Genomic DNA, 25731 nt, shown 5'->3' with positions numbered 1-25731 from the left:
CATTTCCTATGGTTTCTGGTAATCCCAGGTCATGTTCAACAAAGGCCACATTGACACCACACATTTACAGCACTGTGATGCCACTTTACACCATTATGGAATTCCGGGAGCTGTAGCTTGTTAAGGGGTCAAGGTAAGGGGACCCCTGACAGTTAAGTCCAGTTGTGAACAACTCTGGGGTTGTGGCGCTCATCTCGCTTTACAGGCCAAAGTAGCAGGCATTTGTCCACTCCGCAGACAGTTTTTCTGGGTCATGTAGCCAGCATGACTAAGCCGCTTCTGGCGCAACAGAACACTGACATCAGAGCAGCGCACAGAAACGCCGTTTACCTTCCTGCCGGAGTGGTACCTATTAATCTACTTGCACTTTTTGGCGTGCTTTCGAACTGCTAGGTTGGCAGGAGCTGAGAAAGAGCAATGGAAGCTCACCCCATCGCGGGGATTCGAACCACCGACCTTTTGATTGGCAAGCCCAAAGGCTCAGTGGTTTTGGAGACAGCTATTTACTTCCCAAGGTTACAGTTCCCAGAGAGGCTTAACAATCCCTCATCACAGGGAACCCTGGGAATTGTAGTTGTTAATTGATGTGCACTGGAAGTAAGGATGTCTCCCTGCTGCCTTAAGATGTTTGGGCTTTGTTATGTCTCTAAGGAAAAAAGCACCAAATGGTTGGCATACCCTTGCTGTCTTGCTTTGGTTCATGCATGGCATACTCAGGGGTGTTCTCTATGTTTACTATTCTCAAATTAATCTTTACAGTACACATAAACATTTTTTCCCCCTTGACCGCAGTGGCTTGTAGCTTTGTTTGTTCGGTTCATTGTAGCTGTGGCCCCATTATAAATCCTCAGCTAGTTAATCGTTGTCTGAAATCTGTTCCAAGCACTAATGTTTTCTTGTTTGAAATTGATCTCGGCTTGGTCAATGTGTTAATTTAGCAAAACAATAAGCTGTGTGACATTAAGAGCACATTACGCAAGTAGGAGTGGGCTTTTGTTTAGATTCTCATCAACTTACAATCTACCAGCAGTTATGCCAGTACATCTGTAAAAGGTGTTCCAACACTTCTGTTATTCTTCCTGTTTATTGTGAAGGTTCTCTGAATGCCTTACCATGTTATAACAGTGGACTATATTAAAAATGATAGTTGAGTAAAATGGGATCAGGATTGTATAAATGGTGCAAACCAGCATGCTTGAAAATCCACCTGGAGTACTGTGTCCAGTTCTGGGCACCACAGTTCAAGAAGGACACTGACAAACTAGAACGTGTCCAGAGGAGGGCAACCAAAATGGTCAAAGGCCTGGAAACAATGCCTTATGAGGATCGGCTAAGGGAGCTGGGCATGTTTAGCCTGGAGAAGAGGAGGTTAAGGGGTGATATGATAGCCATGTTCAAATATATAAAAGGATGTCACATAGAGGAGGGAGAAAGGTTGTTTTCTGCTGCTCCAGAGAAGCGGACACGGAGCAATGGATCCAAACTACAAGAAAGAAGATTCCACCTAAACATTAGGAAGAACTTCCTGACAGTAAGAGCTGTCCGACAGTGGAATTTGCTGCCAAGGAGTGTGGTGGAGTCTCCTTCTTTGGAGGTCTTTAAGCAGAGGCTTGACAACCATATGTCAGGAGTGCTCTGATGGTGTTTCCTGCTTGGCAGGGGGTTGGACTCGATGACCCTTGTGGTCTCTTCCAACTCTATGATTCTATGATTCTATTCTATGATTCTATGATTCTATGAAAATATTTTGGACTGAAGTAAGTTGCTGGCCTTTATGATTGCACAGGAAACTTTCACGTATACAGCTGTTTTCTGATGAAAGTTGTGAAATTGGAATGGTTTTAAAGAGGCCTTCAGATTTCTCTCACTCCGTTCTGCCCGGCACTGCAGTTGAAAAACTTTTAAAACCTTGTAAAGCCATAAATCTTGGTGCCCCAAAATGACCTGCTCAAATAAAGTGATGTTAGGCAGATTATAAAAAGTTTTAAATGTTTGCCTGGATTTTTCTAATGCAAAAGAGATAGCTCTGGCTTCTTTAATAAGCTCGTTTTGGGGGATCAAATATTTCATAACTTAAAAATCAGTGGTGATTTTTAAAAAGTAAGTGCCGCCTCTGGCTGCATGTTATGTTCTCTGCCTATGTAAATAATAAAATGCTAATTTTTTCAGCACAATTCCTTCTGTGGTTACCATCATCCCCCCACCTCCAGACATCCAGCCCGTGATTGACAAGTTAGCTGAATATGTTGCTAGGAATGGGATTAAATTTGAGACCAGTGTCCGTGCCAAGAATGATCTAAGGTGAGTGCAAGTGCCTTTTTTCTTAATTACTTCATTTTATGATGTGGTGTAAGTGAGCAGCTTGTCCCTCTCTTATTGACAGTCTGTTTTGCAAAGAAAGCTGTTGAGTGTAATGTGTTGTAATTTGTTTTATTAAAATTCAAGGGACTACTTGAAGTTAATGATAAAGCATTATTGCCTAAGAATCTTGAAGGTTTTGCTTCTGAATGTATACCTTCTGGGCATTTAGGCATAAATTATTCTATTTCAGAATATCAGATAGCTTTTCAGTGCTTGGGGTACTGGAATATTAAATGATGGTTGATGTTTGCTATGTTGTGGTGTGTTTTTCCACAAATTGCATTTTTGTTCCTTAACAGGTTTGAGTTCCTGCAACCTTGGCACCAGTATAATGCCTACTATGAATTTAAGAAACAGTTTTTCCTTCAGAAAGAGGCCAGTGACAGCTCAAAGGTAGGCTTCTAAGAGTAGGAAGCAACAGTGGGACATCTTGCTTTATATGCTACGTACATAGGAACCTGACTAGAGCAGCCAGGAAGAGAGAAACCACCTCTAGTAAATTTATTTTTAAAAAAATTATATCCCACTTTTCCTTGCCAAACAACTTGCAGGAGCTAGCAACATGCAACTATGAACCCAGTAATAAAGGCTAAGTTGCTTCAATTCATTTTATGCGGGTCTGCCATTAAGAACATAAGAACAGCCTGCAGGCCCATCTAGTCCAGCAACCAGGTGCCTCTGGGAAGCCCAAAATGCACACCTGAGTGCAGCAAAACACTCTTCATTTGTGATTCCCAGCAACTGGCTTTTAAGATGGGTGCTGCCATAAGATGGGTGCTGTTGAGGCAAAGCTTAGTCATCATGGGTTGCAGCTGTTACTAGCCCTTCCTCCATGAACATGTTTTAAAATTGTTAAAAAACAAAATGCTGAAGATCAAAGCAAATTTTAAGCAGCATATTACTTTGTTTCTGTGTCATCTTTACTCAATGCTGGATTGTTTGCATGTGTATATAAGATGCTCGTCATTACCTTTTAAACCTCCTAAATAGATTTAGGGGTAAAGGTAAAGGGACCCCTGATAAGTACAGTTGCAGACAACTTTGGGGTTGCGGCGCTTATCTCGCTTTATTGGCTGAGGGAGCTGGCGTTTTGTCCGCAGACGGCTTCCGGGTCATGCGGACAGCATGACAAAGCCGTTTCTGGCGAACCAGAACAGTGCACGGAAACGCCATTTACCATCCCGCCAGAGTGGTACCTATTTATCTACTTGCACTTTGACGTGCTTTCAAACTGCTAGGTTGGCAGGAGCAGGGACCGAACAAATGGAGCTCACCCAGTCGCGGGGATTTGTACCGCCGACCTTCTGGTCGGCAAGCCCTAGACCCTGTGGTTTAGACATTAAATACCATCTCCTGTTGCATGTTCCATCACCAGCTGAGCTACAGCTAGTGTGAAGCAAAAGAAAGTGCCTTCCCTGTAACAACACCCAGACTGTGGAACAGTCACCTTTCTTTATAGGAACCATTTGGCTTGCCTCATCTTTAGATGTTTTTTTTGCCTTCCAGGTGGTGTGTTCTTGTTCCGCTGTGATTTAGTTTTAATCGTATTTTTGTATTGCTTTTATTGTACAGTAAAGCCACCTTGAGCACTCTGTTGGAGGAGATATAAATTCTGTAAATAAATAGAAGCCAGACACAACAAGAAAATCATAACTCTGAAACTTTAGTATGTGATTGCATAAATCCAAGCTGGTGATCTTAAATCAGGTGTTGGTCATCTTAAATCAAAGAGAATTAAATATTGCAATGTACGGGTCAAAAATGAAACATGCTGCAATTGAGATGTTAAGCCTGTTTAATTCCTTGACATGTTTTTCTTTCACTTTGTTTATAGCTACTCTTTTCAGCCAAAATTTTTCCCCAAAGTGGCTTATGATAGAAGTCAGATATGTAGATATTGGATATACATGGATATCTCTGTGGCAGGCTTTTTTGGCCTATGGCTGTTGAGAGGTTTGGCGCTAAAAGAGCAGCAACTGGAGTCATGGGTTAGCAGCAGATAAAGATAGAAACCCATACAAATAGCCCTTCTATTGATTTGAAATCTCCACTGGGATTTGCACAATACTGTACACAAAGAAATGTCCCATACTTTGGGCCATAGGAGAATGTTTGGATGGGTGCCTGTTTATTAGGGACAGATAGCTGGTGCCTTAGAAGCTCAAAGGGTACTGCTGTACTCTAGGATGAATATGAGAATTGTTCCACCTGTTCTGTAGCAGATGTAGGATGGATTCAATTGTCCACTCTGAGTGAAGTGTCCACTTGTAAACTCAAATTGTGGGGCAGCTGGAGCAGAGTTATGCTAGCTTCTCCTGGTGTCTTATGTACTACTGATGATTAACTCTCCATGTTCTCACAGATGCCATGCAAACCACCAGTTGAAATAAACTGCATATGCCCTTCCAGCAAAGATGTGATGTTTTAGTCTATAAAATTGTATTCAAGGCTAAAAATTTGCCCAAGTTGTCTCTCTGCCCTCTCTCTGCCAGCATAAACTTTTTCTAGGCAGCATTTTGAAGTGGCATATCGACACAAAGAGTTCCATTAAATGAAACCTGTGCATGAGTTACCTTCGTATTTTCAGTTTATTTGGATTGAATAGTTCATGTTTATAAAGCAGACTAAAGTTGCTAGGAAACCATTTTACACATTTTCCCATAATGTGGATGAGGTTAGTTTTTAAATTAGTAGTGGGTGTCCTAATAAATTAGTAGTGGGTTACACAGTTTCACTACTTACTTAAGTGCTGTGTATAACAACTCTTCATGTTTTCAGATGAAATATAGTTAATATATTTTTCACTTAATCATGTTGATCTTTTTAAAAACCCTTTATTTAGTTTCCACCTGAATTTTATTTTCTGTTGACTAAAGGGTGCTAGTACATGACCAGGAAGGTCTAATGGCCAGGTGCCAGAGGGCTCAGGGGGGGTTTAGGCCAGACTTGCAAATAGTTTGTTACCTGTAGCAATTCAACAAATGTCTCTATGCACTAGGCAAAGAGGCTTCCTGATTTAAGAAATTGAGAACCGCTGGTGGATAATACCATCAGGGGACTGATCATCTTCACTTGATTGACCCTCTGCTTGAATATCCTGTTTCATATGGTAGCCAATCAGTCCTTCAAAATGCCACAGGCAGAATGTCAAGACAAAAGCTTTTTTCCTGCTGTAACTTTCCCCAGCAACTAGCACACTCCCTCGAAACATGGAATTTTATTATTATTATTCATTTCATTTCTGTACCACTTTACATTTTTAAGAAAAATATCTCTAAAACAAGAAAATATCCAGAATAAAACATTACTGAAGAAAGTCAAATACAGTGGTACCTCAGGTTACAGACGCTTCGGGTTACAGACTCTGCTAACCCAGAAATAGTACCTCAGGTTAAGAACTTTGCTTCAGGATTAGAACAGAAATAACACGGCGGCGGGAGTCCCCGTTAGCTAAAGTAGTACCTCAGGATAAGAATGGTTTCAGGTTAAGAATGGACCTCCAGAACGAATTATGTTCTTAACCTGAGGTACCACTGTAGTTGCTCACTGGAAGCACAGATCCTGAAGCTGAGGCTCCAATACTTTGGCCACCTCATGAGAAGACTCTCTGGAAAAGACCCTGATGTGGGAAAGATGGAGGGCACAAGGCGAAGGGGACAACAGAGGATGAGATGGTTGGATAGTGTTCTCGAAGCTACTAACATGATTTTGACCAAACTGCGGGAGGCAGCGGAAGACAGGAATGCCTGGCATGCTCTTGTTCATGGGGTAATAAAGAGTTGGACACAACTAAACGTCTAAGCAATAACAACAACACATTCAAAGCAACATACGGTAATTAACAGAAACTGAAATAATATCTTAAAGGTTTCAAAATAAAAGATTACAGAGGAGGTCAACTACAGAATGCACATTTAACACAGCAAAGTTAACAAAAAAATTATCTTAAACATTCCAAAAGAAAATGTTACTAAAGGAAGTCAGCTATAAAATGCACATTTAAGACAGCATTATTAACAAGAGCATAAAACATTAGCATAGGCATAGTACATACCTGCTGCTGCTGTTGCCAATCCTGCCAATGGTGGTTCATGGTGGGTGGCAGCTGTGGAAGTTCAGGCTCAATGATCTGCAGCTGCACTAAGAGACAGACAGAATTCCATATAGCTATCAAAATTAATATAGGTCTGCCATACGTCCGGATTTTCCCAGACATTACTGGAATTTCGAAAACATTTGGTTTTTTTTTTTCAAAACAAACAAAGCAAAAAAGCTCAACAATTTGGGGGGTCTTCCGGAGTGTCGTGGTTTTTACTTTTTGAAATATGGCAACTCTAAACTGATAGCCATTAATGAGCCCATTCTCCTTGAAATTGAATAGAGAATTTGCTGAGGTCCACTATCATTGGTGTGGCTTCAATTTTGGCTTTCCACTCCACTTCTTTAAATTATTATTGTTTAAGTGCCTACAATCTGAAATCCTGTAATATGAGCCCCTCTCCATAATTGAAAATCCTCAAACCTTGTTTGTAGATTTTTTTTTTAATCGCTACTTAGAGGCAGTCAAAGAACCTTTTAAAGAAAGGAACATTACTTTTTCTAAAGTACAGTTTTCAATTCGTACATCAATTCTTGAACCTTTTAGTTTCTGAGAGCCTTCTCTGAGCAGTGCATTGTGGTAATTAAATGGTTCTTAGTCGCTTTATTTCTCCACCAGTCTTGTTGAAGTGACAGTAAAACCACTATTGCCTCTTATAACAGGGCTTTCCATTGAGAACTTTCAAAACATTTTAAGGTTCTAAAATACCATTGATGGCTCATATTCATTGTTCCTAAGAAAGAGGGTTCCAGTTTTGTTAGTAAAGTATGTTGGTAATGATTTCACTTACACCATTGACTTCCGGCATTTCTCAAAGCTCAAGCATCTGTGATTTACAAACCTGCAGAGTTCACCTTGCTGTTTTCCATTAGTGAGTTACCTGATTTTTGTGGGGATAAACTCATCCAGCGAATATTAGGTGGGAGTAGCAAATCACAGGGCCAGTCTTGAATCCATCTGCTTCATTCCAGTACCACTTCCTTTCCTCCTCACTCTCTAGCACAATCAAAGAAAACATTCCAGCCTTCTCAGGTGGCATAAAAGATATGCTTTGGCCCCCAAAGAATATCATTAAAATTGTTGTCACGGATTATCTCAGGGTGGGGTTACAAGTCAAAGGATCTGGGGTTTTGGCTTTTTTAAGTTTCCCCCAATTTCAGTTAATTGGTTTACAGGGGTCTTAGGCTCCAGAAATTGAGCTACTGGGATTTAGCACTTTATTGGTTCTTGCAAGAAAGGAAAAAGTAGAGGTGGCCTTATTCTAGGGGCAGTTAGTAGTTTAAGTGTAGATATGCAGGTAACTGAATCCAGTTCATCTTGCTTTATCCACCTGAAAAGACATAGGGAATCTGAATCAATTTGCATAAATATGTATGTCCTGCCTAGAGACTCTATAAAGATCATAATTTCAGTATACAATATGGGGCTCCCTAGAACAGGGGTAGGCAACCTAAGGCCCGGGGGCCAGATGCGGCCCAATCACCTTCTCAATCTGGCCTCCATACAGTCCGGGAATCAGCATGTTTTTACATGAGTACAATTTGTCCTTTTATTTAAAATGCATCTCTGGATTTTTTGTGGAGGCCTGCCTGGTGTTTTTACATGAGTGGTATGTGTGCTTTTATTTAAAATGCATCTGTGGGTTATTTGTGGAGCATAGGAATTGGTTCATATTTTTTTTCCAAAATATAGTTCGGCCCACCACATGGTCTGAGGGTCAGCCCACAGCTGAAAAAGGTTGCTGACCCCTGCCCTAGAATCTCATTTAAAATTGATTAACCAATGCTTCCCAACATCTCTTGATGATTGTGCTGGGAGATTTCAGTGCAGGAATGGATGATGAGCGTGCAATAAGCCAGTGAGAGGCTTGGTCTGAATTTAGAGGATATTAATCTGTAGATGAATAAATTCTGCAGGCATTTATTTAAATTAGTTTATAAACTTGGGCTGTTCCTCTGTAATGGTTCCAGGCAGGATAACCGAGCCAGGAAGTTTACATACAACCCCCTTAAAGGGTGGGAGCACCATAAATTATTTTTTGTGCAATGACTAATGTGCCCGTTATGTAGAGAATTTTGCAGTGTGAGGCCAACCAGCAAGTGATTTACCAGCGTATGACGCTGGCAGGTTTTCAGGGCATTATAAAAGGTCTGGCTTATAAGCATGCAGCAAAGGAAGTACAGTTTGAGGTGGACTCTGCATATTCAGCTAAAATTAGAGGAATCTACTCAGTGAACAGATGAAATAGGCTGCTAGGGGCAGCAGAGACCTATGATGCTGTCCGTGGGAATGCTTATAAACAGGAACTGAGCATAACAGCACTTTCCCAGCTTTGGGCCTGAAACCTTTGAAAGCTGCTGTCAGTTAGAGTAAACGATAGCGGTCTGTGGTCTGTGCAATATTCACATTCCCCCCCCCCCACTCCCTTTCAGAATCAGTTTTAAATTGCTTCCATTGCCTGTGTTTCACAAATCATACGTTTGGGAGGTTTTTTTTACACACTAAACAATCTCTGGCATAAGTCTGCTCTGCCATGAATAAATTAGACCAATTAACTCAAGTGCCCCTTTCTCTTCTGAAGATAAATTCTTACTACTGAAGTTTTATTATGTGTTCATCTTTTTTTTTTCTAACAGTGGGAGTTGCTAACGCTTAAAACTCCATGCCAAAAATACTCTTAGATTTTATTGGTATCATTAGCTGCAGCCAATAAGTGAAACTAAACTTTAAGATTGTTCCTTAAAGATTTCAACATTTTTTTAAGAAAAGAAAAACCTTACGCTTAGCCATTTTGTATATTAGACTTTCATTGTACATTCTTATTACAAAGCTGTTAGTACAGTGCTTTTTAATGACTCTCTTGACTACCATAATGGGCATGAAATAGCAATGTCAAATATACTTGAATCATCGCAAGCTTTTTGGTCTGGTGCTATGCTTTCTTAAAAATCTCCAAGCTCATTAATAACTGGTACATAAAATGAAAGTTTCACAGCAAGTAAATGGGCAGGTCAGCTAGTATCAGTTTGGTAATGGGTGTATTACGAAGAACTGAAGCCACTGTGTTGCAGTTGTTAGATCATTTTTGACTGTGATAGGAGAGAATCAAATTCCATGTCTCTGATTTGCACATGTCAGGTCATTGTTTGTAGCCAATATACAGTGGTGCCCCGCAAGACGAATGCCTCGCAAGACGGAAAACCCGCAAGACGAAAGGGTTTTCCGTTTTCAGAGGTGCTTCGCAGGACAAATTTCCCTATGGGCTTGCTTTGCAAGACGAAAATGTCTTGCGATTCTTGCGATTTTTTTTCTCTCCCCAACCCCTTTTTCTGAAGCGCTAAGCTGCTAATAGCCTTTTAGCAGCTAATCCGCTAATCCCTTCAGCCTTTAATAGCCGTTAATAGCCCTTAAACTGCTAATAGCGCTAATCCGCTAATGGGCTTGCTTCGCAAGACGAAAAAACCGCAAGACGAAAAGACTCGCGGAACGGATTCTTTTCGTCTTGCGAGGCACCACTGTAGTATTCTCTTCATTGGGTGTGGGGAAACCTTTGGTCCTCCAGATGTTGCTGAACTACAATTCCTTTAGCCATTGGTCTTGTTTGCTGGAACTAATGGGAGTTGTAGTTCAGTAACATCATACACTCTCATACATTGCATGTTTGGCCTCATTTTGCTGGCATAAGAAATTGGGGCTGTGACATGTAAAGCAGTCTCATTGTGATGTACAGAGACAGCTTTGAAATTTATAAGATCAAATATGGAACCTAGTATGCAGTGCAGACTTAGTCTTAGAGGAAGCATACTAGGCTTAGTCATGCCACATGACCCAGAAGCTGTACGCCGGCTCCCTCGGCCAATAAAGCAAGATGAGCGCCGCAACCCTAGAGTCGGTCATGACTAAGACCTAATGGTCAGGGGGTCCTTTATCTGTGAGGTATTTTTCTTGCCTTACCCCACAATAGGAATTCTGTGTGCTGTGCAATCCTATCATGTCAACTCAGAAGTAAGCTTCATTAACTTCAGTGAGGCTTACTCCAAGATAAGTAAATGTAGGATTGCAACCTTACTCTTTTTCCAGGGACTGCTCAGGAAGAAGCATCTAGTTTCATACTCCTATGATGGTACTGCTTTATAGTACAGGACCTTGAAGGACTACTTTGCGCTGCTTCTGAACATGTAAATGACCTCTTATAAAGGTGCTTTAAAGTTATGAAGTACTTAAAATAGCCCAGGGATGCGTTCTTTTCAATTGAGAATACATAGAAACCTGAATGAAATGTAAAGGGATGCCATATTCTAGATTTCGTGTGGTATGTTCAGTTGTATGCTTGAAGCCTAGTTCTTTATGAGCTTTGTGTGCTGTTCTGTCCAAGAGGTGCCACTTTGTGGCTTTTTTAAAATGCCATCCATTTTAATTGTATTCCATAGGCTTTCATTTTTAGCTGGAAAGTGAGGTTGTCTTGTATTTTCCCACCTTTAAGCAGGTAGCAACTTTATCGGAGGATGTCCCTGCTGATACTGCTAACACTGAACCTGGAGAAGCCCAGTTTCCCACTGACAACATGTCTGAAGATGTAGAATCTGCTGCCCAAGGAAATGATAAACAAGATGCACTGGCCATTAAAATTTCCAATGATGGCAAACTGATAAAAGGTATGCCTGTAGGTGTGGGAACCAGAGACACCCCCCCAACACCGTGTGTGTGTGTGTGTGTGTGTGTGTGTGTGTGTGTAACAAATAAATACATCCATAAGTAGCATTAAAGAATGTTTCACTCATCTGAAGGGTGGAGGGAAAACTCTGAACTGAGTAATGGATCCAAATTTATGTCTTGATGTTCTCTCAATATCATACAACTTAATAGAACATACCTGCTTGAAAGATCTCTCGTCTTTCATTCAAGGCTGATAGAGAGCAGTCTTCCTCAGCCTGGTGTAGTGCTAGCAGGGTTTGATGGGAGTTGTAGTCCAAAACATAGGTAGGGCACCAGATTGGGGAAGGGTGATACAGAAACTTGGGTGGATTAGTTCAGTTCTTTATCAAAGCCATTCCAGAGGACGATTTCCCCAAGTGCAGCGTGACTGCTTGAGAATTGGCTGTAGTGTAGCTTCTTAGTGGAGGCTCATAGCTCAGCTGCTGATGGAACAGAAGGTCCCAAGTTCAGTCCTTGTAAAGAGTTGTGTAGCGAGGCTGGGAAATTATTGGTTTCTTTCTGCCTGGAACGCAAGAGAACTTCTGTTAAGTCCTGGGGTGGGGGGGTAGGGGGGCAATGGCCTGACTTGGTTCAATGAAGCATCAAGTATTCATGTGACCAGTGATTAGATTGCAGCACCACAGAGCTGGAAACTCTATTTTGATAAGTAGCAGAACGCTTGCCAGACGAAACTCCTGTATTCTTTGTTCCAATAAAATCAAACCTTTGAATTTCAGGAGCTTTTCGCAGCAGGCAGCAGTTAAACTGAAAGAAATTTGTGTAGGCAATCCCTTGCACGTGTTTAATTTAGAGGAAGCTGCTGCCAGACCATAGCTGTGTAAAATGGTTTGGCTTCTTTTTTTTGGGGGGGGGGTCATAGTGATGGAGGAGTCGTTCATCAGTTTTCATTTCCAGTAGAGGTTGGGAACAAATGTTCCAATACGACAAGAGTTTCTGCCAGTTGCAAGGCAAGCTGTGAAATGCTGTGGATAGGAGGAAATGCATAGGCTTCGCCTTTCTTTCTGCTGTGCTGCAATGCAATTAATTCCTCAAAAGTAATTATTTTTTTGTAGGCTGGTATTAAATGAAATCTTCCAAGTACCATTGGGTGAGCTAGCAAATCCTCTTGATGTCAGATTTCGTGGGGGAAAGGTGAAAAAGTATTTTGGTTTTTTTAAAGTTGCAAGTGGTTTAGGCTAATTAAGAGGTCAGGTTTGAAAATGGCCTTTTGAAAAGATAATAAACCACAAAGGGCCAAAAATTGAATTACATTGTTTGTAGCATGGGGGGGGGGGGGGGAGATCAACCGATGGATCCAAGTTTGAGGATTAGGAATGTATGAAGTTGCCGTATACCAGGTTAGACTATTTGCCCAATTAGCCTGATATCTTCTATTCTGACCGGGAATGGCTCTCCAGGGTCCCCAGCAGAAGAATGTTATTTCTATCATTTGCTCCCTGACATATTGTTAACTAGAGAGCCAAGGAGTGAACCTGGGACGTTCTACATGCAATTGAGGTTCTGTTATCACTGATGTATATGCCCTCTCCAAATCAGTAATGGTAGAGGTTGCATAAAGCAGGAGTTACGTGTGGCTAGATCTCTTTAGACTATCAAAGACGAATCTAGAAAACCTGGATTCATATTCTGAGTCAGCTTACCACCTTTATACCTTGTTTTCCTTCCAAAAAGCTCAAGTACCTTAAGTGCGGTTCCCAGGGAGTCTCCCATCCAAGCAGTTTGATGGGCCAGAATTGCTTAAGCTTCAGCAGCAGAACGGCATTACAGGCATTCACGGCCAGTTTATCTCTCTGTCAGCTCCATTTTACCAATTGCCTGAGAATCGTTACCAAGACTGAACAAGGCAAAGCCTTTTAAGCAGTTGCCCGTTAGGACTGCTATATAAATGAGTGATAGAGCTAGCCCTAGCGGCCTCCACGGTTAAGGCTTCTATAAAGTTTCCATTCTAAATGCTTTGTGTCCGTTCATAATTCTTTTTCCAAAACACAAAGGCAGGCTGCCTATATTTGGCTAGGGCTCAAAGCACAAATGCTTATAAGGAAAGCTTCAACTGCTTGCATGCCTGCAAGGAGGGGCGGGTGACATTATCTTTAAAAAGCGAGCATCATTCTATCCCTGCCTTCTAAAAGGCTTTTGTAGTAGCTCCAAATCTTCAGATCAGAATTTACCCTTTAACCATGAGGGTAAGGTAATGATTCCCCTCACTACCACCAACTTAAGGGGATCATTTATTTTTCCACTGTTTTTACGGGACCATTTAAATGTGGTGGAGAGAGATGTTTTGGTGCTGGTTTACATGCTGGCTCTTCCATCCTGTTCAGCAGGATGATTTTCAGCCTCAAAAGAATGTGCTTTACAGAACATTCAGTCTGCAGAGGGGAAGAAAAGGAGCAAGAAGTCGGGGCACTGCAAATTATTTCTTTTCTTTTCTCCAGAGACAAGAGTGAACTAAAACCAAGTTCCTAGCCTGTAATCCTTCCCCCACCCTTCTTATCAGTGGTTTTGATTATTAAGACAACTATAGAAGTAAATAGCAGACTATTAGTTTCAATATTTGTTCTGTTTAATATTTGAAATCCTCTTTTAAGCCATAAAAACCCACAAAGTGACAAACAATGAGATAAAACCATAATACTGTATTGTTTTTAACACTTGATTGGAAGCCGCCCAGAGTGGCTGGGGAAACTCAGCCAGATGGGCGGGGTATAAATTATTATTATTATTATTGTTATTGTTATTGTTATTGTTATTATTATTATTATTACATAAGCAACGATGAACAGCCTCTGTTAGAAAGCTACACCAGCTGCACAATGTAGCACAGATGGGACCCAGGGCAACATGTTGCAGTGTAGAATGCTCCTGTTCAGGTTTCAAGCCAGCCAGTTGTGCCTGCTTTCTGGTTACTCTGTTCTGCCCCACCCGTTAGCTAAGTATTTGTTGTTCTCTGCACATCTTGGGAGTTGTCTCTAGCCTACTGCTACTTCCCCTCTTCTGTACAGGTGCAGCTGTTTTCATTGCAAAATGATTCATAGATTGCCTAGTCAACAATATCTCACTAGTTGTCACTTCCTTTTTAATAGCATCCTTTGCACCAATAAGCTTTGCAATCAGGGCCAAAGAAAATGACATGCTCCCCTTGGAGAAAAACCGTGTGAAGCTTGATGATGACAGCGACGAGGAGGGGGAAGAAGGCAAGGAAGGCCAAGAGAATGCCAGTAGCACCTCAAACAGCCATTCAGCGTTTGCCATGTCCAGTGGGGCTGCTGAAGAGAAGAGGCCTCAGCTGACACAGGAGGAGCTGGAAGCCAAACAAGGTAAATGCATCAGCACTGTGGAGAGGAGAGGAAATGCTTGGAGCTTGTAAATGTGTACTGTTGGCAGACTTCTTGTTTTGAGGGTGGACTTAAAGGGAAGGAAATGGATAGTAAACAAAAAACCAGGGAGTTGCTACTTTTTGTTATGTCTTATAGTTATGATTTGATTTTTTTAAAAATCTTGAATTCCGGAACTCTTTTGTAAACTACAGTGGCCTATGGCTGATACAAATAAATTGCTGATGTTCTGAGGTGAATAAAATTATCCACAGTGTACTAACTAGATGTAATTATTGAAATGTTGTATTTCATGCTCAGGGGCTTGTCAGCAGTAGCGTACAAAGGCCCCAGGAACGCTGTGAATTGGCCACAGCGTGCACTGCAAGCTTTGAGCTGAGTTGGACCATAACAACTTCTCATTCATGTTTTTTTTTTCTTTGCTAAAAATGGATTGTGTTTCAGAGATGCTGATTGTCAAAGTAGCTGTAGTCTTAGTCGTGCATCTAGTGTGTGGTGCTAGGGAAGCACATTTAAGAATTGGTCTGTAAACTCCTACTCAACAATTTTATATGTGTTGTAATGTTCTCATAATTAAACAAATTGAGTTTTAATTGTTCCTTCAGGTCTGGAGTAGTAGCTGTCACAAAAATGCATTGCCACCATCACTTTGGCAGCATAACTTCAGAGACTATATTACTATAGCCATCAGTACACAACTTAAAAATGCAGACTTCATATTTCTTCAAAGTCTTGAAATATTCTGAGGCAGTGCTTAGTGCATTTTGATTTTGGAGGGCTCATCTGTAAGGCCAGGGGTGCACTGCATCCCAGGCTGATATGAAATACAATGGAGTTGTGGGTGCACAGACTCAGATTAGTGTATTACTCTCCTGGCTATGTGCTATTCCTTCAGCAACTAGGTCAGGTGGCTGGGTTATCCCTGCAAGTGCTCAGTGCTTCATTTAAGAATGTTAGAAACTTCTGACATTGTGAGCTGACCTGGCAGCTGTGAACACTGCACACTCAGGCCTCAGAGGCTTTCAGGTACAGAAAGAGCCCTATGACTGACTACCAGTATGAAGCCTCTACTTGGCCAAACCTGGCAAAACTACAAAGACCCTAGCCATCTGGTCAGCAGGGCAGCACATCCTGTTTACATGCTGCAAATTCTAGCTCAGACCACTTAATTTAGAGACCCTGCATTGGCAAACATATCTTCCTGGTGCAGCCATCCATGGCCTTGCCCTTGTGCTTTGTACTCCAACACCATTTGCTTTAATGCTGCATAGAAGAACAACATAATCATGTAATGGCTCAAACAGTATACTCTGGTATGCTTACATTTTGCCTTTTCAGAATCTACATGCCACATAAATGGCAGTACTGGGCTATGTGAAGGAGATGCTCAACTTGTGGGCAAATAAATGGTTGATGAGTGCAGTGTCCTTGGCCATCTGCTATAGAGTCCTGGGTCTTCTCTACCCACTTTTCAGCAATCAGCAGCATGTGAATATCATCCTGGGTCTAACGGGTCATTATTGATAATTCATTCAGTAGAGCTCTTTCAAGGGCAGGGGTTGGAATCCAGCCATTCCAGGATTACTGGAAAAGATTTTGACTTAAAGGAAGTAAATGAGGCAATATATGTCATATTCAGGGAAGTTTTTAATCTGTGATATTTTACTGTATTTTTTTGTTTCTATGGAAGCCGCCCAGAGTGGCTGGGGAAACCCAGCCAGATGGGCGGGGTACAAATAATAAATTATTATTATTATTATTATTATTATTATATTGAAACTTTAAAAATAAGGGCACATTGCAGCCTTACTGTGAAAGCCTTTAATTTGATCCTGATGCTGCTGGTGAGTGTTTGTCCATAGCAGGTACTAGATGCAGGTGAATGAAAGATTCTTTAAGAACTCGTATGTGAAGGTATTTTTAGCTTAGAAAAAAAGGAGGGGGAGATATGAGAGAGGTGTATTTAAAAAGCAAAGCAAAACTTTGCAGAGTGTGAGGCAGTGGCTAAGGAGAAGTTTTGGCCATCCAGTGAAACTGAAGATGAGGAGATTCAGAGCAGGCAAAAGAAAGTACTTCTTCACACAACACCAAGTTAAACTGGAATTTACTGCCACAGGATAGTACGAAGTTGGGTAGCGTTAAAACAGAATTAGACAGATTCATGGAGGCTGTGATGGCTTTGTACTACCTCCAATACTGGAGGCAGTATGTCTTTTAATACCAAGGACTGTGTTTCTCCACAGCATTGCTGTTGTGCTCATGTCCTCCTTGCACATTTCCCATTAACATGTGGTCGGAGAACACAATTCTGAACTGAAGGGGCTGACATAATGTCATCATGCTTTGCGACCTGGGAAACAAAAGCACATTATAGATGGTGTTTGGGCTAAAAAGCCCTGGGGTGCTTCTGGTCCTGTTGTTGCTCATCATGGATGCTTACGATAGTATTGACAGCAGCCAGAGGTGTCTATGTCAAGTTTTGTCAGATTACAATGCTTGACCCCTGTGAAATTTTCTTCACCTTTTAATGCCTTTCCTGTAACCTTGTGTTGCATAATATTTTTGTGTGTATAGCACATACAGAAAGAAACAAGCCCCTGTCAAAAAAAAGCTTGCATTATATTAATTCTGTGTTTTAGCATAGACTTTTTTTTAAAAAACAAACAAACAAAATTCTTATAAAGTTCTGGCTGGTAAATTATGTTACCTTCTCCAGACTTTGACATTTGATTTATTAGAAATCAAATAATGGAAGCAGCTGGGGGAAAGGGCATTTGTTTCCTCATTTTCAGTAATTTTCTGAAAACCTTATGTTGAATTGGATTATACTTTTAATCTGCATCTGTGCATCTTAATTCAGTAAAATATAAAAGTTTAATTTGATGAAGAATTCATAATGTCGCTGCAGAGAATATGTTGCCTTTCAGATCTTATAAATAGGCATCTAACTGAGATGCAAAGATATGATTTTTAATAAAAAAAATGAAGTCACTTCCAAATAGAATTATTTATTAAAAACTCTCCTACAGGAAGTATCTTTTGGAGTGTCAGGTTCTATAGTTAACTATGAATTCATTATTTCATGTCTGCAGGTAAAAAAACAACTGCTAAACATCAAATTAAAGGAGGAATGTTTCTCATTTTGAAAATGGATCTATAATATATTTAAATATATTTGCTAATCTTTCGTAAAAACTCTGTAACATTCTTGAAAGAGAACTAACAGTCAGGAAAGCTGTATGTTTAGTTTTCAAAGTTAAATGGTAGGTCTTCGTGAAAAAAGAACTATTTTAGTGGTTACTTGTTTTTAAAATGCTCATATTAAATACATATATAAATCCCAAAAGGTGTGCCCAAACTTGAAATGAGAAAATTGAAACAGACATAATATACTTGTGATTAGCCACAGCTGAGCATTATAGAATCAAAAGCGTGAAATGCTGAAAAATGTGATATTTGGAACTTTAATGATGAGCTTGAAGGAATTTAGCTGCTTAGAAATGTTGATGGTGGTGCCACAGAATTAGAAATATTTTACTGCTCTTGCGTTGGGTTCTTGTGTAAAAATGTGCTTCTTGCTTTTAAAGTAATGCTAGGATGTAGGATAATAGCTCTGTTCCCAGTGCATTTCTGAAAACACTTCCCTTACTCCTTGTTCAATTTTATTTGCTGGGGTGTTAATGATTGTTCCTCTGTGAAAATGTTTCCACGTGAGCTGTTAATCCATGGAACATGCTAAAGTTTACTCTACTGAAGACATCATTATTCTGTAACTGCACATCCTAGGCATATCTGTTCAGTCCCATTCAATTCATTGGAGCTTACTCCCATGTAAATTAGTGTAAAAGAGCAATCCCATTAATCCATAGTAGCATGATCCACAATCCAAGAAACATATAATCCACAAATCAATTAAGCTATTTCATTCAGCTAATAGTGGGATTTAAGGCATTATAAGTTCAAGTTCATTGGCATGTCGTTTGAATTTGACCAATTACCTCTTTACAGGCTTGGGATTCACGGCCCACAGTTCCATGTTTTCCATTGTTCAAGTAGCTAAATTACCACATTGTCCCTCCCACTGTAAACTCTTGTCCATCAGTAATTCTGAACGTTTTGTTCCATTTACTCACATTTTCAGTTGTGGGTATTCCCAAACCCTAACCTCCACCGCTTCAAAATTGCTGAGGCTCTTAATGGCTCACTTAATGGTTTTTCTACCTTTTGTTTATCAATTATAACAATATATGCTAAAACTTAGTCACCACAGCAGACTACCTGAATGAAGCTGATGGACTACACTTTGGGAACCACTCCTATAGAGACTTCTCTTTGCTGGGTTTGGAAATAGACCCGGGGGCATGGGAGAGTTTGCTATTTTCTTTTGTCCTCCTCATCTCAGCAAGCGTTTGACATAGTCGCAAATTACGTTAAGCACATTTAAAAGTAGCCAAGATAAGAGTTTAATGAAAGGCACAACAGACAGAGCAGAAGCAGGGGTAGACAGTGCAGGTATAAACCAGGGATGTAATTATTCCTGGGTGGTGGTAACAGCAGACACATGCACAAAATGTGGGAGATGTCTTAATTCAGTTAAAGGATTTTTGAGCTGATAATTTTCTCCATGGGCACCTTTAATGCAGAGATGATCCTGAAAGAGAAATGAAAGTGGTTGGGGACACAAAAGGCTACCATATCCACAAGGAATTCTATAACCTAACTTGTGGCAAGTCTTCAGTTGCACTTACATGCTGCTGTTCTTTCTGATAATTCTGAAATGCCAGTGGTGATGTATTGAAGCTGTTGCAGCCATATGGTCTGTAAGATACTCAAGAGTGAAGAATTTAGGTGCCTCTGTATACACTGAGGAATTATAGCATACTATTGCATAATGCAAGAGATAGGTTCTGTCAATGCTTTGAGAAATCTGTGCTCTGAAATGATTGGTTTCGAGGCTAATTCATCAGGTATATTTCTAAAACCATGTGGCTTATACATACACCCTGCAAACTCTGTGTGGGGAGCCCCCTCCACATTCCTCTCCAACCATCTTAATTAGGTAGTCGGGGAGAGTCAGTGGGCATGAAATTATATACAAGTAGATCTCAAATCAAGGGCCAAAAGCCCAAGTAAAGAAAAAAGTTGTTTCTGGATACCTAAAAAGATATAAAGATGGCACCAGTTATGCCTCCCTTCCACAAGCATAGTGCCACCACTGAAATGGCCTGAGCTGCATACAGCTCTTGTCAGTCAAAACCAGCACCTCAAATTAGCCCCGAAACTAGTTGGGCCAGAAATGGTGTTGTATGTTCAGACTGCCTTGCCCCTGTCAGCAGTCTAGCTGCCAAATTGTGCTTCAGCTGTACTTTTTGAACTGTTTTAAAAGGCAACCCAACCTATAACACATTGCAGTAATTCAACCTAGTGGTTACCAGGGCATAGACAGTGGAGGTTAGGCTGTCCCTGTCCAGAAGGGTGCACTGATCCACCAGTCGAAGCTGATGGAAGGCAATCCACACCACCAAAGCTACTTGAGCCTCAAACAAAAGTAATACACCCAGAAAAAAACCAAGCTATGTATTGGCTGCTTCTGAGGGAGTGTGACCCCATCCAGAGCAGATCACATCCAGTCCTATCTATTCATAAGCAAGAATGCACCCCACAAAATTTTGCAGCATGCACCTTTATCCAAAAGGATTTCTCAGGCTGTTAACTTTTTCTTCTTCTTACTTAAATCATGTTACTCTCTATATGTTTCACTCCACTGGCTTCCTCTATTGTTTTGTATTAAGTTTCAATTTCTTCCTTTTAACCTTTAAGTCTCGCCATGGTCTTGTGCCTTCTTATCTATCTATGTTGCATGCTCCCTGTTCCCCATCTCAGTCTCTCCATTCATCAGACACTAATTTAAGGCTTGTAGTTCAGTTCCTTGCATTTGAAAAGCCATTCTGTGGTATCTACATAGAACTGGGAAGAATCCCTGGCTGAAACCCTGAATAGTTGTTGCTTGTCTTTATAGACATTTCTGAGTTAGGTGAGCCAGTGGTCCTGACATTCCTATTAAACCTCCTCTCCTGTTCTGTTGTTCATTTCTGTGACTTATCTCTCTCTTGGTGAACTGAACTCTCAGTTTCTGTTGCACTCTATTACAAACCTCATCTTTCTTTCCTTTTTCCCTAGTCTAGTGTCCATAATCTTGCATTGCTTTGTCTTTTAATCTCTCCCAACCAAATGGTTTCTCCCTTCTGCTTTAATTTTGTACAACTTCCACTGCATTTTAAGTTGTTGCCGAGACAACAACTTAATTCCCACATGCTTCCAACTTAAATTCCACTCTAAAACCCCAGCTACCGAAAGGATCCTGAAACGAACTGAACTATCTCTAATCAGAAACGAACTACACAAGAAAAGATACCTACTAAACCAAACCAACAAAGATCTACTCACTCTTCACCTCAAACTCTGTAACAAAATCCACCCTGCACTCTGGGACAAATGCAAACAACTAGCCGTCTGGAGAGCTGAAACGGAGACCTCACACAAGACAGACACACACACCAACAAACTCCACAAACTAGAGAAACGCCAGAAGCCCAGCCACCCTCCACAACAACCCATGAAACAAACAGTACATAACATATCAGACAGGATCCTCACCTCAACTGAAACCAAAGTACTCTCCAAAGGTTTCAACTTTGCAGTCGCCCCGAGACGCATCCCCACGGAAAACATCATATGCGGAGTCGAAGCTAGCCTAACCAAAATCAATCCAGATGAAGCCAATAAAATCAGACTTGAAGTCACCAACATCCTCTGCTCCAGCAAACCACCCAGAAGCAATTTACACAAAGAAGAACAGAAAGCACTCACCAACCTGAGGAAAGACAACAACATAATCATTCTCCCAGCAGACAAAGGTAATGCCACTGTTGTGATGAACACATCGGACTACCAAGCAAAACTATCAAATCTACTCCAAGACCCTACCTACCAACCTATAAAAACAGATCCCACCACCTATCTGGAAAAAACCACCAAATCCAAAATAAAAGCCTCTCCTATCAGTGAAGAAATCCAGCTAAGAATCATCCCCAGAGAAAAATCATCCAGATGCCCCAAACTCTACGGCCTCCCCAAGATACACAAAGAAGGAACACCACTCAGACCAATAGTCAGCTCCATAGGCTCACCTCTACAAAATCTCGCTAAATTTCTCGCCAAGCAACTTCAGCCCTATGCAGAATCCATCTCTTCACACGTTCCAAACTCCTTCCAGTTCATAGAAACAATAAAGAAGCAAAACCTACAACCCAATGACCTACTTGTGAGCTTCGATGTTGTATCTCTCTTCACACAAGTGCCCATTAATGAAGCCTTGACAGCCATTCAAAACAAATACAATCCCCCCGAATACATCTTGGACCTGACCAACCACTGCCTAACCAACACGTACTTCATCCACAATGGACAAAGATACAAACAGATAGAAGGAGCACCTATGGGATCACCCCTCTCACCGGTCATCGCTAACCTGTACATGGAACACTTTGAAACCAATGCTTTAGACAAGTCAGAACACAAACCCAAACTTTGGCTCAGATATGTTGACGACACCTTTGTAATTTGGCCACACGGGAAGGAAAAACTGGATAGCTTCCTCACACATCTCAACAGCCTACACCCCAAAATACAATTCACTATGGAAATAGAAGCCAACAACCAACTTCCCTTCCTTGACGTCCTAATCTACAAAAAACCTGATGGCTCCCTAGGACACACTATCTACCGGAAAAAAACACACACCAACCGCTACTTACATGCACAATCACACCACCACCCTGCACAAATAAACTCCGTAGCCAAGACTCTCATCTCCAGAACCAAACGCCTGGCTGACGAAGACCACTTGACAACTGAGTTACAGAATCTCTCAAATGTGTTAATTGCCAATGGATACCAGCAAAACAGGGTTACGAAGCTAATCCAAAAAGAAACACCCCCCAAAAACCAAGACACAGAAGAAAACAATGGCATAGCCCTCCTTCCTTATATCAAGGGCACTACAGATAAAATTAGCAAAATCCTCCATAAACACAATATCAAAACAGCCTTTTGCACCAACCAAAAAATAGCCAATATCCTCAGAAACCCCAAGGATAAAATTCAGTTGGAAAACCAAGGGGTCTATGAAATACCCTGCAAAGTCTGCCCAGCCACGTACATTGGACAAACAAACAGACGAATAAATGCACGGATCGCAGAACACAAGAATGCCGTCAAAAAAGAAGAAAAAACTTCCTCTCTTTTCCAACACATGAAAGAAACAGGACACGAAATTAATTTTGCAGATTCCAAATTGCTCTTTAACATGGAACATCACCACAAGAGAATAATCATGGAAGCCATCGAGATAGAGAAACACCCTCACAACATGAACAAGCGTGACGACACATCCCGCTTGCCAGACATCTGGAAATTAGCCCTCCCCACAAAATCTGACACCAGATCCAGAGGCACACAGAACGCCATCACCAATCAACCACACCAGACCCAAACCCAGACCCTCTCCACAGATAAATTACAGACACCATCCAGTAGCCAAACCAGGGTGGCACCTCCGGATGCTGCACCCCCCTGCAATCCCTACACAGATCTGGCTGGCACAGGCCACAAAACCACAGCTCGCCCCTATACACGAAGCCAAGCCAGAGCACAACCAAGTGCTGTACAGCCATCTTCTCAGAAAAACTCTTCACAAAGTTCAAGAGTTCAAGACACGAAGGCTTTAGCAACTAATCCACACCTAATGACCCACCTAAGTGGGATTCAGGAAATCACTCAAGAAATCACTCAAGATATCCCTCAAGTAATTAAGGAACAAAAGAAGAAAAGGCACACTAGCCTGGGAACCTCCTCTCTGCCCAGAACATTGGAGGCTATACACCACACCTCCTCAACAGTATTTATAGGAACTCAAACACTGAGATCCTGCTCTGTTCCAGTAACAAGAAGCCGAAAGCACCAGCCTGAAGATGACGAGTGAGACCTCGTCGAAACGTCGCCTAGACACCCCAACTTTTACACGGGAAGACACCCGAGGACACCAAAACCTGCATATATATATATATATATATATCCCAAGGTGCTCTTTAGGAGCTACATAGATGTGCATTTTCTAGACTCAAGGGTGCAGCTCAGGCTAAAAAAACTGTTGACCTCCTAATGTGATAAGCAAGTTACCTCCTTGTAAACTCTCCACATTCTGTATCCCTGTTTTTCCCTAGCAAAGCAGAAACTAGAGGACAGATTAGCGGCGGCGGCAAGGGAAAAGCTAGCCCAAGCCTCCAAGGAATCGAAAGAAAAGCAGCTTCAGGCGGAACGAAAAAGAAAAGCTGCACTGTTTTTGCAGAACCTGAAGAATCCCCTGGCAGATTCAGAGGTTGAGAAAATGGAGGAGCATGCCTTCAATATAGAGGTGAGCAAAGCAAAGGTGTTTTTAACCATAGTAGCATATACTCCAAAGAACTTTGCTTGGGGCAGGGTAGGAGAGAGAAGCCAGCATTGCTTGAAATGTTAGTATTTATTAGACTTGAATGAAAGCTTTTTCCAGAGGGGAAAATAGATCTGAAATTAATAGCATGTTGGGCTACATCAAAGTTGCTGAAATGATATAAAAGAAATATTAAATTGGGCCAATACTCTCTGTTTCCAGTGTTCCCCCTTTTTTAAAAAAGTGATAAGTTTGCTTCCCCACCCTTCACTATACATGCTTTGAAGTTTCAGCAGTGGCACCCCCAGATTCCATGTGTACACCTTTTGCATCTTGTGTTCTGACGCGAATCACATCCATGGTTAATTTCTCATTCTCTTTAACATTTGTACCCCACCCTTCCTCCGTGGAGCTCATTTTGGGGCTATTCTATTTTTTCCTTACGATAATCCTGTAGTTCAACTTCAGCTGGATATTGACTCACCTGAAGTCATCCAACGAGCTTCATGACTGAGCAGGGATTTGAACTCTGCTGTCCCTTGTCCAGTGCTCTAACCACTACGGTGGATGTTCATGTGTCATAAAATAAGGCTAGCTCACGTTAGAGCTAGCATTTGAAATTCTGATGTAGTTTAAAAGCACTAAGGAAAAAAATAAGCGCGTGCCCCCCCCCCAAAAAAAACCCTCCCGCAAATAACTAAATGGTACCTGAATAACTTGAGAATTCACATTGTTGTGTAAACTGAATATTTTATGTGAATCTCTCTTTTTAAAAGCTACAAATGTTGTGAGACACCCCCCCCCCAATTCCTTCAGGCTTCACTTAAATTCAAGATTCAGAAGTGCTTTTATCAGAATCAAGGCATTTAAGGCAAAATGCAAGCTTTTGCTGGTGTTTCTGGACAAGGATAAGGACACAGTTGGCCCTAGGCAAGTAGTGTGAGAGAGGGGGGCTGTCTGAGAGGCTATGGGGGTGCAGCCACTCTGCCAGTTGCACATCATTTGATTTCAGTAGTGTCTGTGCATTCAGGAGTGATGTAAGCATCTGGCTTTTGTTTTATTAATTACTTTTATCTGCCAAGGTTGCTTGTACAGAGTACTCACAAGAGTTACAATTGGTGCCCACCTTAATATCTTCTTGGTACTAGGCAAAGGCCTTTTTATTTTCTCAGGCCTTTTAAATCTTTAGATTTAAATCTCTAAACGTTTAATCTTCACATTACACTGTGGTTTTAGCATGCTTCTACAGCTGTGTGAAATTTATTGCTTTGACTCTGTATTAATTGTGTGTGATGTTTCAATCTTCATATATCTTCTTCAAAATGGTTTTTTTGTATCATTAAAGTGTTTGTTGCTCAAATTTTTGTTGAGTTTTTAAAAATGTATTTAAAAAATAAATTGGTGTGTCACCCAGAGAACTATTGTGTTTGGGTGGCTCTTAAATGAAATAAATAATATTTGAGATGAGCACTTAAATGTACTAGGTTGCCAGGAGCAACCTCAGAAGATCCTTGGGAGCTGAAATATCCGATGGGCTGGAGCAGGCCTAGCTGATGAAAGTTGGAAGCATGTGGCAAAAAAATTAGCAAAGTCAAATTAAATTAGTAAGAAGATGAAACTGCGTATTGCTCAGTCTTTGGAGCAAGTGAATATTGGATGGCTAGCAGCAGCCATCCAAGGGCTTCTGTTTGAAGCAGGAGAAAACAGGAAGGAAGGAAACAGTTCTGTAG

At 41.1% G+C, this 25731-nt stretch overlaps 1 protein-coding gene across 12 annotated transcripts in view; it reads left to right on the top strand.

Annotated features, from left to right (window-relative positions):
* Positions 1–25731, top strand: part of SFSWAP (splicing factor SWAP) — a 101133-nt gene that overhangs the window by 34544 nt on the left and 40858 nt on the right. For 10 of the 12 annotated variants that reach the window (XM_083418233.1, XM_083418230.1, XM_083418238.1 and 7 more), the window contains 5 exons: positions 2170–2301; positions 2661–2754; positions 10944–11115; positions 14260–14493; positions 23796–23986. In XM_083418233.1, the coding sequence (XP_083274359.1) occupies positions 2170–2301; positions 2661–2754; positions 10944–11115; positions 14260–14493; positions 23796–23986 (823 nt within the window). The remainder of the gene's footprint in view (positions 1–2169; positions 2302–2660; positions 2755–10943; positions 11116–14259; positions 14494–23795; positions 23987–25731) is intronic. The other 2 variants (XM_083418234.1, XM_083418232.1) reach the window with 1 other exon arrangement.

The sequence above is a fragment of the Podarcis tiliguerta genome (genome assembly GCF_965153285.1).
Source record: "Podarcis tiliguerta genome assembly, chromosome: 16".
In the NCBI taxonomy this organism is placed as follows: domain Eukaryota; kingdom Metazoa; phylum Chordata; class Lepidosauria; order Squamata; family Lacertidae; genus Podarcis; species Podarcis tiliguerta.
The sequence above is the reverse complement of the archived record's forward strand: the minus strand, read 5'-3'. Positions and strand labels throughout refer to the sequence as shown.